Source organism: Haliotis rubra, unplaced genomic scaffold (genome assembly GCF_003918875.1).
Source record: "Haliotis rubra isolate DU_JTF1 unplaced genomic scaffold, ASM391887v1 Scf212, whole genome shotgun sequence".
Taxonomy (NCBI): domain Eukaryota; kingdom Metazoa; phylum Mollusca; class Gastropoda; order Lepetellida; family Haliotidae; genus Haliotis; species Haliotis rubra.
The window spans coordinates 105,273-118,780 of record NW_025766137.1 but is presented as its reverse complement, the minus strand read 5'-3'; the positions used below and the strand labels follow the sequence as shown (position 1 = coordinate 118,780).

Here is a 13,508-nt window from a genome sequence, read left to right as displayed (position 1 = left end):
ACGAATGTCAAAAGATTCAGACCTTTTTTCAACAATTCAAATTGCTAATTGACAAAAACTGAAAAAGGCCACATTAATAAGATTTTGGAATAAATCTTTCATGATTTTGAGTTTATTGTATTGAATAAACACTATTCCTTGCCGGATATTGATAATTACAGCTAAAATCTGTTTTGTTTGTAAAGCAACTTTGACTGCATTTTAAAATTTTACTTTTTTTTAGTTTGACTGTAACTTTTCCTAAATCTTAGTTTCCAATCCTTCATCCATTCACAATAAATAATGAATTTATAGGCCAAGTTAAACAATCAATTATTACTTTCACTTTTCAAAATAAGATAGCTTGTTTTCGGACAGGAAAACACCTGTTTTATGTGCAGGCAATTATCCTAATTAAAGTACATAGTAATTTCAATGATGTTTTCGTTTTTGAAATGTTAAATGCTTCCTCTACCAAATTATAAAGGTTACTTTTTGGAAAGAGTTTAGAATTTCACTTCAGACAAAATTAATTGGTAAAAATACAGGGTGGTGCTTATTTTATGCATGGATGTATAGTTGACAATTCAGCATTAGAATTGTTTTTTTAAGGGAGTATACTTTGTGGTGTAGAAAACATTAATTTTCCACAAAGAAAATCTAGTTTTATGGTATTTGGTAAGACTATCAAAATGGTTGGATACCAAGTTATAGTTTCTCCGTCTTTCAGGAAAGTTCTGGCTGGTTCTACGCGAACTCAAAAACCGATGTTGTGACTGATCGCTGAAAAGCTCATTTCTATTTGTGTTTCCGCTTAGTGAGAGTTCTCTTTTAACGCAAGCGCCTGTTTTGGGTTTGCACAAACAACTGTTCTGTTTTCGAGCATGACTCTGCTGGATCTTTGTCCAACCTACAACCTTTGCTGTATTTCCTGCTAAGACCGATATTTTTTTCAGTACACCTCTTTCGCAGAAATAATCCACACTTTGAAGCGAATCCATCGCTATATTCTGGTATCTTAATTTCTCTTGTTTATTAATTGTTATACTTTTAATAATATCTTATCTCTAATACTTTTTCACTTATAATTTTACAGACGTCGAATGATGGTCCACCATCATTCAGCGATATTTTTTACTCAGACAGGGGAAGTAGTTAGCAAAAATATCGCTATTAGGGGACCTTTCACCGGACTATCATTCTCTATACTAGTCCTTTCAATCCAGGATTATCTGCGGAAGGTCTGGCACCATTTCATGCACAGACAATTAGTAAAGGGGATCACAAGGCTTATCTTAAACAGAAATTTGCACAAGTTGAATCAGCAGTTGTCACCAAAGTTTCAAAAACGTTTGATGTAAACCCTTCCAAATTGTTTCCTTCTTCAACAGAGTGCCAAAAATGTAAAGATTTCAGTGAACTAATAGAACAAACGAAAACAAAGTTTAAATCCTTTTCACAGGCCGTGCAAATGCAACTTCTTACAATGCTACCCTCAAGCTGGACAGTAGAACAAACTGCCCATGAATTTGGTCCTACAATATATATAGTGAAGTCAAGCTCTCAAAAACCAATGTGGATTTATGGTAAATCTGAGATCACATTTGGGTAACCCTCTTCCCCATGAAGTGGTATTAAAGAGTTCAACACAATTTTGAAAGTGCCAATCACAGAATAATGAAAGTATGACAGAAATTACAGTGTTTCCCTTTTATCAGCTTACAGTAGCATTGATCACAAGCAAAAAATCCAAAATCTAAGACATGAACTGGGGCAATCCCCAGATTTTGGTAGCACTGTATCAGCAATCTCCTCACACTCTACAGTGGATGTTACTGCTTGAAGCACTCACCTCCATGCAAGATCTAACAACCAGAGGTCGCCTGCATCTTGGATCAACTAGCATCAAGGGTAACAGGTAGAATCTATCATAACACCCACAGAGCTAGTGTTCAAGGACCTCGCATTGTTTCCCAACAATGTTATCCACAGGACTCCACTCAGGACGCCTAATCCTGATTGTCACCTATTCACGGATGCGTCACTCAAAAAATTGGGGTGCCAATCTCTGAGTGTTGAACTCAACATTTTGGGGACAAAGGCTGTTCTGCTTATCATTCAGCACTGGTCACTACACCTACAGAACTCCTTCATACTTCTTGTAATGTGCAATGCTATAGTGGTAACCAACATCAGCTGACTTGGGGTAACTCATGATCTCATGAGAAAACTTTATGACCTGACAGTCTTAAGTGTATGTTACTGCCAGACACATGCTTGGCAATGCAATCTTTTCCAGACAATATTCTGCTCTAAGATTGGATGCTTTCAGCCACATAGCATGATTGTATGAGAACCTGCTGATAGATCTCTTTGCGACGTTGCTCAACAACCAATGACCAGTTTTCCCCAGTCCAGTTCTGGATCCTCTAGCCTATGCAGGGGACCCCATGTCAACTTCCAACAATATTGTGTACACATTTCCACCTAAAATCCTACAAGTCCTTGCCAAGATAACTCTGTACTTAGTGGCACCTGTATGGCCAACACACACATGGTTTACAGATCTTCTCCTTTTGCTGGTAAACCAACCTCTTTGTCTGCCCCTCTGGTCAACACTAGGGCTTCCTTGGGTACTCGAGAACTCAAGTACGAGTCGGGTTTAGCTGGACTCGAGTCCATTTTCAAGGACTCGATAAGGGGAGATAACTCTAATTATTGGGTTACGTTGACAGACTGTCACTCTGTCATGTACTAAGCATGAGCGGCCGTTAACGTCTATATTAAGATAAGATATAACTTTATCATCCCGGAGGAAATTCTTATCCATCCAAACAGTCCCAAAATGAATATATACACAATTCACAAAATTGGTTGCTTGGTCTGCCATGTATGATTTGAAGTAGAACCGATTCCAGCAGTGGAGAGTCCGATGTGGAACCGCTGATGATCCTAAAACAGTGCCTATGGTAGCAGATCTTCTGCTTCATCTCAATATGAATTTAGATCTTTTACACGACACTCTTCAGGGATATAAATCTACATTGGCATCAGTCCTTACCAATCATGGGATTCCTATTGGAGAGGACCCAATACTTACCAGCATGCTAAATTCCTTTGAGATCAAATCCCCGAGAATAAATGGGATTTATTATTCTTCTTGTCAGGGTTATTACATCATCCTCTTAAACCTAGTTAGAAAGCATCTTTATTTCACCCGACTTAGTATTTTAGAATACCCTATATATCATCTCGATTGGATTTAGGTCACAATGATATGGTGGTAGGCGCAATATTTCATGACCTTTATTCTTAATGTAAGTGTCTACTTTGTATACGGGGTCTTGTTTGTGGGTTTTGATGATTTCATACGGCTGAGGCTTCGTCACTTTCAACAGATACGGGATGTTGAATTTTTGAAGCCACGCAATCATATCGCCCTGACAATTGTTAAGAGTTTTGCTGTTGGAATGGCGCATTGTCCATGACTATAAGGGACTATAAGAACTAACGTATTTTGAACCCACGTCTCCATTCATCTCTGTATGGTAGTTCCTATTGTCTTTGGCCTTGGCTCTGAACACCAGATCACAACCAGGTAGGAAGCCCTGGCTGACCCATCCAGCATGGAGAATAATCAATCTTTTCCCCTTCACCAGTCTAAGTAAACTTAGGCTCAGTATTATTCGTTACACTGCTATACTGAGTCTAACAAAACCTTGTGGAAGGTCGCGTCAGGTAACCTTTTCAATTGACCAATCAGAACACAGCTTACCAAATCGCAAAAGTTGACATTCGCACATACCTTTTGAACTTTTACCTCGAAAACGTTTTTTACCCGAAAGATTCCGAATGCTATTTTTAGTACGATCGCTTCCGAGTGATGCACATGGAGCACGCCACAACTGTGAGTAAACAGTCGCTGAAAATAGCGTTTTGTCAGTATTCAAGGATGTCAGCTTGCGGAAATATTAGCTAATGATAACCATGTCAACAGAAACCCTAAAGCGTATAATCTGCAGGTCATATATCTGTGTTTTATGCGGGCTTTCATTTGTTGTGAGATCAGTGTTGGCGACCGGGGAAATGTAAATCCATTTTGTAAGTCCCGCCGAGACCCTAAATAATAGCCGTTGTCTGATTGGTTAAATCCGTTCTGTCGTCTTGCGTTTGATTGGACGGTCATAGGTCGCTCAAAGGTTACCTGACGCGACCTTCCACAAGGTTTCGTTAGACTCAGTATAGCAGTGTAACGAATAATACTGAGCCTAAGTTTACTTAGACTGCCCCTTCACCAGCGGCAGTTTCCTTCGTGATCCCTTATTCCCATTGGGTACACATTGACTGCTGGTGGTATGAGACACATTTACCCAAGTCTCGTCAAGATACACCGGCTCATACCCCGCATCACAATAGTCCTGAGAAAATGATTTCTCAAACATACGATATCTGGTCATTCGGACGATACTCTCTTGTTCTCTCCTGCTCTTTTTTTTAACCTATACCCAAAAGAAAGTAAGAGTCGCCATAGTGTGTATTTCATTACTGACAAATTGTTTTGGTTTTCAAGGTGTTTCTGTAATACGTTTAATGACATGTATTTGTTTTCTGAGTACAGTTTTGTTATACCTGTCTGACCTGGTTTCTGGAAGTTGTCTTAGTTATTCACCTTTGATGCTTTTGACATGCCCCCTACATGCGTTGTGTCGACAAAACTGTCTCTCTTCTGTATTATATGTTTCAATGCCCGTCTAGAAACTCCCAATGCCTTGGAAGCACTTTTCTTATACCTATCGATGGCATAAAACGGCCTCCCCCTTTCCGCCTCAGTGCAAAACAAATCATACACTTTAATAATGAACTTTTTTGCCTGTACAGTGAACTTAATTTCGTCATCAGCACACAGCAGTTATCATGAAATGCTCATGCATCAGATGCACCTGTCTCTTCCCATTGCTGCCGTGTGCCCTTCCGTGCCAACTGTCAACAATTATGTTTATAATGATGATAGTTTGTTAAACAACTTTTTCTGTGATGCATGACAATTTCTAATAGCTGAAAAGGCCTTTGGGTATAGGTTATTCATGAACATCCTGCCTCATAATATTCATTAACTACCTTTCTAAATTGTACCTATATTTGTAAACAAATGTATGTATGTTGTATATGGGCCTGTGGCCTACATACGGAATAAAGTACTTGACTTGACTATATATATTTAGCAATTAATGGGGACACTCTCTAGTACAGACTGTACATAGGTGAAACAGGCAGGCCTGTATGTACTCGCATGAAAGAGCACAAAACACTGGTGAAGAACTCTGACAGGAAATCAGAATTGTCAAAACACGTGATCAGAAATCCCAGCCAAACCATCAACTGTGATGACACTGATATTTTGAGGGCGTCAACATCAGCAATTGGCGGAAAAGAAAAATGATGGAAGCCATCTGGATCGGCCGCGCCAAATCTGAAATTTACAGGGATCAGGGTATTTTACTGCCGAATGCTTGGTGCATGGAAAAAAAGACTTTTTAAAAGCTACCAATTCGCTGTACATTTGTTCCCATGTTGCTTCTAATCATTGTACATACTTTGATGTGTGTCTTCCTATCCCTGTTTTCATAAGTGGCTTCCAATCAATGTATATCCTTTTCGTTGTATAAACTCTCTGCACATACCAATTTATAATATAAACATACCACCTAATCTCTTTGAACTCTGTACATCTCAATCAAAACATATCACTTAATCTCCTTGATCTCTGTAAATCTCATTCTTTATTTTCATCTCACTGGCCTCCTGTATGCACTATATATGTTATGCTTGTAAATCATATTCTGTAATTCACCTGATGAAGGGGCAAGAAGTAGCCCAGAAACATTGTCTTGTAAATAATAAAGAAGTTGTAAATCCATACCATCCGTTATTATGTTACCATCCAACTTCTAAATGCCCATCAAGCATCCAAACTGAATATAATCTACAAACAGTTTCAGTGCTGTTTATTGTCTTGAAGAAATAATTTCAAAGGGCAATATTAGTCAGGAAGAACCTTAAAACCTACTTGTATTTAAAAAAATAGGAGATATTCACTGTGTAAGTAACAATCATCATAGCGATTGCGTTCAAATTATTTTCTTTTCAAATGAATATTGTGTATTTTAAAGTGATAGCTTGTTCAGTTAATACTTCCCTTTAACCTTTTAAACAATTGAACATTAAATGTTATTCATTAACCAATATCATGCCAAAGACCCTGGTTCGATTCCCCACATGGGCACAATGTGTGAAGCCCATTTCTGGTGTCCCCCCGCTGTTATATGTTAAAAGCGACGTAAAACTAAACCCACTCACTCTCACTCATTAACCAATAGAGACGAATTAGTGTCTGGAATTTAGCTCACAACCAGCACTCTTCTGGTCTGGTCCAAAATAATCTTCATCCTGGCATAGACAAAATTATGTTACAGAGACACAAACAAAGAATGACACACACTCACACGTACATGCGAGTGCAGGCACACACTCACACACCCAAAAAATGTTTGTCTTATTTAGTTTTCCAATAAACCTGACACTATATTTCACATTACCATTTTTTTTAAAGTCATTCCTGAAGCAAATTCATGTACATCATCATTTTTATTTATGTATATTTATTTCATTGTTTTCTAACCCATGAAGATCGAGGTTAAAGTGGTTTTCAGCAACCCATGCTTGTTGTAAGAGGCAACTAATGAGTGAGTGAGTTTAGTTTTGCGCCGCACTCAGCAATATTCCAGCTATATGGCGACGGTCTGTAAATAATTGAGTCTGGACCAGACAATCCAATGATCAACAGCATGAGCATCGATCTGCACAATTGGGAACCGATGACATGTGTGAACCAAGGCAGCGAACGTGACCACCCGATCCCGTTAGTCGCCTCTTACGACAAACATGGGTTATTGAAAGCTCATCCTAACCCAGACCTTCACGGGTCGGCAACAAATGAGATTGGGTGGTCAGGCTCACTGACTTGGTTGACAAATGTCATCATATCCCAATTGCGTGGATAGAGATACCCATGCTGGTTACCAGAGGATTGTCTGGTCAATCCTTGATTATTTAGAGACCACCGCCATAGAGATGTTCTTTTGGATCTCTCCAGTGCTTTTGATACTGTTGATCACCAAATTCTTCTGCAGCGTCTGAAGGTCAGAGTCTGTATCGATGGAATTGTCCTTGACTGGGTACGTTCTTACCTATCTGATAGGTCACAGTCCGTCAAAGTGGAATCTGTACTCTCCACTGCATCACCACTCCACTATGGCGTTCCCCAAGGATCTGTCCTTGGACCTTTACTGTTTAGTCTGTACATTCTTCCCATTGGTGACATTGTCCGAAAGCACTCACTGAAATTTCACCTTTATGCTGATGACAATCAGTTATATCTGTCAGCGGAGCCTAACCTTGCTCAAGGTTGTGCACTGAAGATACAACAATGTATTGCTGAAATAAGAGACTGGATGACCTTGAACTTTCTGAAATTGAATGACACAAAGACTGAGTTCTTAACCATCGGATCCAGGCATCAACTTTCAAAAGTGCCTGACAGTTTATCTCTTGAAATTGGACAAGATGTTATCACGCAGTCCGACTCTGCAAAAAATCTTGGTGTCATCTTTCAATCAACAATGTCATTAGAAAATCAAATCAAATCACTCAGCAAAGGATGCTTCTACCATATCTTCAATATCAGCAAGATCCGAACCCTCTTAGACTTCAACACCGCCCAGCTTCTAACGACCAGCCTTGTTCTCTCTAAACTTGATTACTGCAACTCCCTCTATTACAACATTCCTCAACAGCTCCTTTCACAACTCCAACGGATTCAGAATTCAGCCGCCCGTGTTGTTGCCTGTGCACCACGCTACCAAACTGTGACACCTATCCTTCACTGGCTTCCTGTATCAAGCAGAATTCAATACAAACTTCTTCTTCTTACACACAGCTGCATCTATGAAAACATGTTTTCTCAATATCTTAAAAGCCTCATTCATCTCCATGTTCCAAGCCGATTGCTCCGCTCGTCAAACTCCCTACTGCTTACACAGCCTCACGTCAAAACGGCCATGGGATCAAGAGCGTTCTCTGATGCAGCCCCCTATCTCTGGAACATTCTACCACTCACCCTAAAAGAAAGAGAATCTGCTGATGCTTTCAAAACTGCCCTAAAAACTCATCTGTTCAAACTCTCTTTTCCATAGACATTGTCTACAATCTTTTCTCTTCATAGCGCCATTGAGCAATATCTTTTGGAAATAGGCGCTCTATAAATCAATTATTATTATTATTAATCATGACCTGTACCTTGGTATAGTATTTATGAAAATACTAAGAAAAAGTTCATACCACCTTGTTCTTGTTTTTTCTTTCTGTTGTATGTGTAATTGCCTAGTGGGGCAGTGGGGTAGCCTAGTGGTTAAAGCGTTGGCTCGTCACGCTGAAGACCCGGGTTCGAATCCCCACATGGGTACAATGTGTGAAGCCCATTTCTGGTGTTCCCCACCGTGATGTTGCTAGAATACCAAACTCAAGTCAGTCAGTATTTGCCTAGCAGAAGCCGTCACTGTCATTGTATGGGTTAGTGTAGCACCAGGAGTCAGTTTATCAGGTTAACTCTTTACAATAAGCATGCATCACTAAAAACAATTGTAGCCAACATCTTCAGTTCCTGCTTGTGGTATCAAGCCTGGAGATTGATGTAAGAAACCACATATAACCCAAGTGAAACTGCTTCATTGAATTTGTTTTGTTTTATGTGATGTTTCAATCTGCATGTGTAAAAGAATTAATGCAAATTAAAAATTAAAACAGCTGAGGTTAACTTGATCGATGTAAGGTGACTTTCATTGACACATAAACAACTAGGTTGTTGTTTTTTGTGTGGTATAAGGGATCTATTCTATTTCTCATGATTACATGAGCGTATGAGATCTCAAGTTCTGACATTGAGGTATGATAACTGTATTTCACACTTCAGTAAATGCCAGCTTACAATTTTGCAAACATTTGGTGGATGGTGAATTATATACATGAGTTTGATATCTTATTCCTAATTGTTATTCTGTGTTCTTTTTATCCAGCTTGATGCAGTACAGAGTGCCCTAAAGGAGAAAAATAATGGCTCACAAGACCATGAACTGTACGAAAAAAGAATTAATTCATTGTCAGAAGAATTGACTATCGTAAGGAATCAGCTGAAGGAATCCGACAACAAATCTAACACTCCATCACCACTGTTGTTGGAACTGCAGAAAGAAATGGAGGAACTCAAGGTGATTTTAACATTTTTATTTTTAGTTAAAATAGACTTTGTCATGTGTCACAATATTGGCCAGATTTATCTATCAACAACAATTCTTTTTCGAGGCATTTTTTTTCAAGATTTCTTCTTCATACATATAGACAATGGATGTAAGCAGCCTGTACTGAAAACATTTGAGTCTAATATAGTAACCAGTAGTTGTCCACCTCAATATTTTCAGTAGATCTTACCCTTAAACATGTGGCTGTCTGAAACAGTAGCTCACACTTCTTGGTGGAGTAAAATGAAAGGGTTTCAGGCCAATCATCTTATGAATCAAATTCCAAGAACGAGAAAGAAAATGTTTGTTTTATTTTTCTTATATGTTGGTATTGATTACGGGACATATTCTACAGATAGTCCCCATGACCTGGGGGCTTTGTGGAATGTCCCATGACCCAGGGATATTCTACAGAAGGTCACTCTGACCTTGGGATATTCTATTTACTATCTCCCAATACCATTTGCAGAAATTAAAGTTACGGAATATTTATACTTTCGATGATTTCCAAATAGAAATGGCATCATAACAACCGCAATACCTTCAGTTTCATATGTTATAATACATATGACATTTAAAGATGTTTCAAGCCTTCCCTGGACCTTGGGTCCAAAATTGACACTTGACACAGCTCATGAAATTGCAACTCAAGGGTACCTCCACAAATATTAAAATTCAATTTCATTAACAAGACCTGAAGGGGCTTCAGAAAAGTAGATTTTGTTGGGAGATATGTGGGAGGCATGATGGTCTTAAGTAGCTCAGTGGACTGTTATTTGTAGTTTACATACATACATGTATATAGATTTGTTTTCTTCATGTAGACAAGCTACCAGCAGCAAGTTTCTGAAGAAACAAGGAGAGCAAATGAGGCAGAATATCAACACAATATATGTGCACAACAGTCTGAAGAGAGAATATGCAGTCTGGAAAGCAAACTGTCTGAAATATCTGATATTGTGGGCAACTATGACAAGAAGAGGGTGAAAGACCAGGAGGTGATCACCAGGCTGAAGGAGAGGGTTAGTCAGCTTGATCACGAGAACACAGTCCTGGCAACAGCTGCCGTCTCTTCCCTTCCAGTAGAAGATAGTCACTTGGATCCTGAAGCAATAGTGGAGAGAATAGTTCATCTATCACATCTGCTTAATGCTGCCAATACAACTCTGGAAAGTCCTATTAACATTCAAGGTGTGTATATTTTGCCTCAGTTGGTGTTGGCATGTCATTGTCTTGTCTGCCATCTGCAACACGACAGATACACAGTTGAAACTTTAAACTGTTTGTTTGAATTTGCTTTCTAGTTAGTACAGAGGACTCATTTTCCTTCTTTATACACAATAATATAAATAATCTGTTGACTGCAGAGGGATGGCCAGGGACCCAGTTGGAAACTGATCACTGCCATCCAAGAAAGAGTGAGACTGTGCGACATTTGTTAAGTTACATGTTAGATTTTCATGGATTGAGTTTATCTCATATTCAACCCTTACTTATTCATAAACTTTGAGGTTGTTAAGTTTGTTAGAGAGCATTTATTTCATATAGGTAACTATGCATATACATGAGCGTTTTATTGAATTAAAGAACAAAAACTTCTTACAAATTTACACTGTTTCAAAAGAAAGTGGTGTCCTGTGTGAAATTCTCAATTCTTCCATTTTCAGATGTACATTACTCCATTAAATATGAAAAAACCCTTATTTTTCCTTATCCTGACTCATGCTCTTTTGCTTGTCCCCTTCCTCTTGCGAACATAGTGGAACACTTGTATCTCCTTAATTGAAGCTCCCTTCAATGTAAAATCACTAATTGGTACTCACCCAAGAGTTGCCTCCCCTGCCTCAAGCGCGGGAACAGGTGTCGCCACCTTCTGGCCTCATGCTTCACTCTCTCCTTCTTCGCCCAGTGAGCAGGATGTGAGAGCACCTGTGTCTCCTTACACACTATATCCTTTGGTTTTCTTAGTTAGTTACCTCTTATAGTTTACGATAAAGGTATAGCTAGTATCCTTCATTAATTTGCATTGATAATTAATCGTATTTCTACTGTTTATTCACGTGAATTCGTGATTGTTCAGCTAGTATTACGTTGATGAAAAACTGTACTATTTGTAGATTACGTTTTTCCGCTGCGGATCCGCATGTAGTATGCCCTAGTTGTACTACGCTTGTGCGTTTGATTCACGCTGCAGTTACTGCATTAATTTAACCAATTCTGCCTTTAATAAATACCATCTTTGCGTCTTGAGACGTGTTGCAGATAGGTCACGCAAACTAGGTGTAGACATGGCCGATACATCGGATTTCCCATCCAGTCAGCTGCTGTCGAAGCGATCCTCCCGTCTGGTGTTCTGCTTGAGACCCCATCGGAAGAGGCGTGGGATGCAGTCCGTCACCTCTAAGAAGCGACCGCCTCCCCAGACATCCCGTCATCGCAGATAAAGTCCAAGAGGGCCTCAACGCTCTTCTCAACGCAGACTTCAGACTCCCCAGGGCAGCGTCATCCTCCAAAGGGAAATCTCGAAGTCATCGAGAACTTTCTCAGCAGAGATCGTTCCAGCAGCAGAATTGGGCCTCTACGATGATCAACCAATCATCATACCCGACATACGCCACAAGAAGCTTACCAGTGACAGCGACAGTGACTTCAGCAGAGATCACCATGCAGCCTGATGCCTCTACACTGATGTCAGACGAGATCGCTGGAGGGCCCCACCGCTATCAGCGCAGAGAGGGCACCATCTACTACGCCGCAGATCATCCCAGACGATCTAATGAAGCAGATCATGATCATGATGGAAGGCCACTACAGACTGGAGAAGCAGCCATCCCAGGGTCCGGAAGCCTTCGAAGGCTTCAACGTGAGACAGCACCCCAGAGGCACCCCCAGTCAACGTAGCAGCCACGACGATGCCCCTTCGCGAAGGAAGTCACAGACCACCTCCACGAAGGACCCAGATGTACAGCCTTCGCGAAGGCGGGAAAGATCATCACCCTCTTCGGCGCCATACTCAGATACACGGAATCTGATCATCAGACCTCACGGAAGCCTTCGCTGGTTGTCATATCACCGCTCCCCAGGACCGACGCAGAGGAAGCTTCGCTGGCGTTCGCGAAGGACACCCTGAACCCAGATCATCATCATCAAAAGGACATTGAGGGACTACACAAGAGCTTCAAGCTACCAACGGTCCCTCTCATAGGTCGCCAAGAAGATCAACCTATCGATGTAGATCACCAAGACGATCGCCTCGCCGATCACCACGCCCGATCTCCACATATATCACCACGTCGATCACCTCACAGGTCTGCACATAAGCCTACAACTAGATCTCCACAAGCGTCAAACGATATAGAGATAGAGCCACACAGTCCTACATCAGAAGAGCAACAACCTCTCATTTATGATGATGGAATGGAAGATGATGGAGGAATTATTTTCTCAGATGCAGAGATAAGATATTGGATGGTCAATAATCTAGATCTCTCATCACCTTCCAAGAGTGGCAATTCGACGCAGACTTATCTGATGAAAGAAGATGATGCAGATGCTATTACACTACCCCCAATCGACCCGATTGCGGCGGTACCACAGAACCTAGATACAGCATTCAACAAAGCCACGAAGGTTCAAACACCACATCTGCCAAACTTTCACGCCAAGAAGTTCTCCACGCATAATATGGACCCCTTCTTCAAGGCGCAAGACATCGATGAGAACTACAAGCTGATCTCCGATGCCAAGAACAAGTACTACAAGATTGATGATCGAAAATTGGTTCAGATAGAAACCATGACGAGTATGTTCTTTGGTCTAAATAGATCTAGAACAATAAATGAGACACTTATCACCAGATTTCGTGAATACCTACCTCTGAAGATGATAGAATGATTTACTCGGTCCTACTGATGCAAAAGAAGGACCAGCAGTTGTTAACAGATCATCTCACGTCTGTCTCAGCAGCACTGACCTTAGCTCGTCGTCAAGGCCTCCTCGCTTCCTGCAACTGGGGTGAGAACTTTACAGCTCCACTATATACAGCCCGTGGTCTTCCCCATCCATCTTTGACGGAGGAATAGACAAAGTCTCCAAGGAAGTCACCAAGGATTCCAGAGAAGTCCTGATGATTAAATCGATGGACACGTTAGCCAGTGTCATTCGACAGACTTCACA

At 40.5% G+C, this 13,508-nt stretch overlaps 1 protein-coding gene across 1 annotated transcript in view; it reads left to right on the top strand.

Moving 5' to 3' along the window:
* Positions 1-13,508, top strand: part of LOC124276722 (GRIP and coiled-coil domain-containing protein 1-like) — an 83,806-nt gene that overhangs the window by 21,469 nt on the left and 48,829 nt on the right. Inside the window, exons 4-5 of the mRNA XM_046712364.1 lie at positions 9,111-9,302; positions 10,157-10,523. Of these exons, the coding sequence (XP_046568320.1) occupies positions 9,111-9,302; positions 10,157-10,523 (559 nt within the window). The remainder of the gene's footprint in view (positions 1-9,110; positions 9,303-10,156; positions 10,524-13,508) is intronic.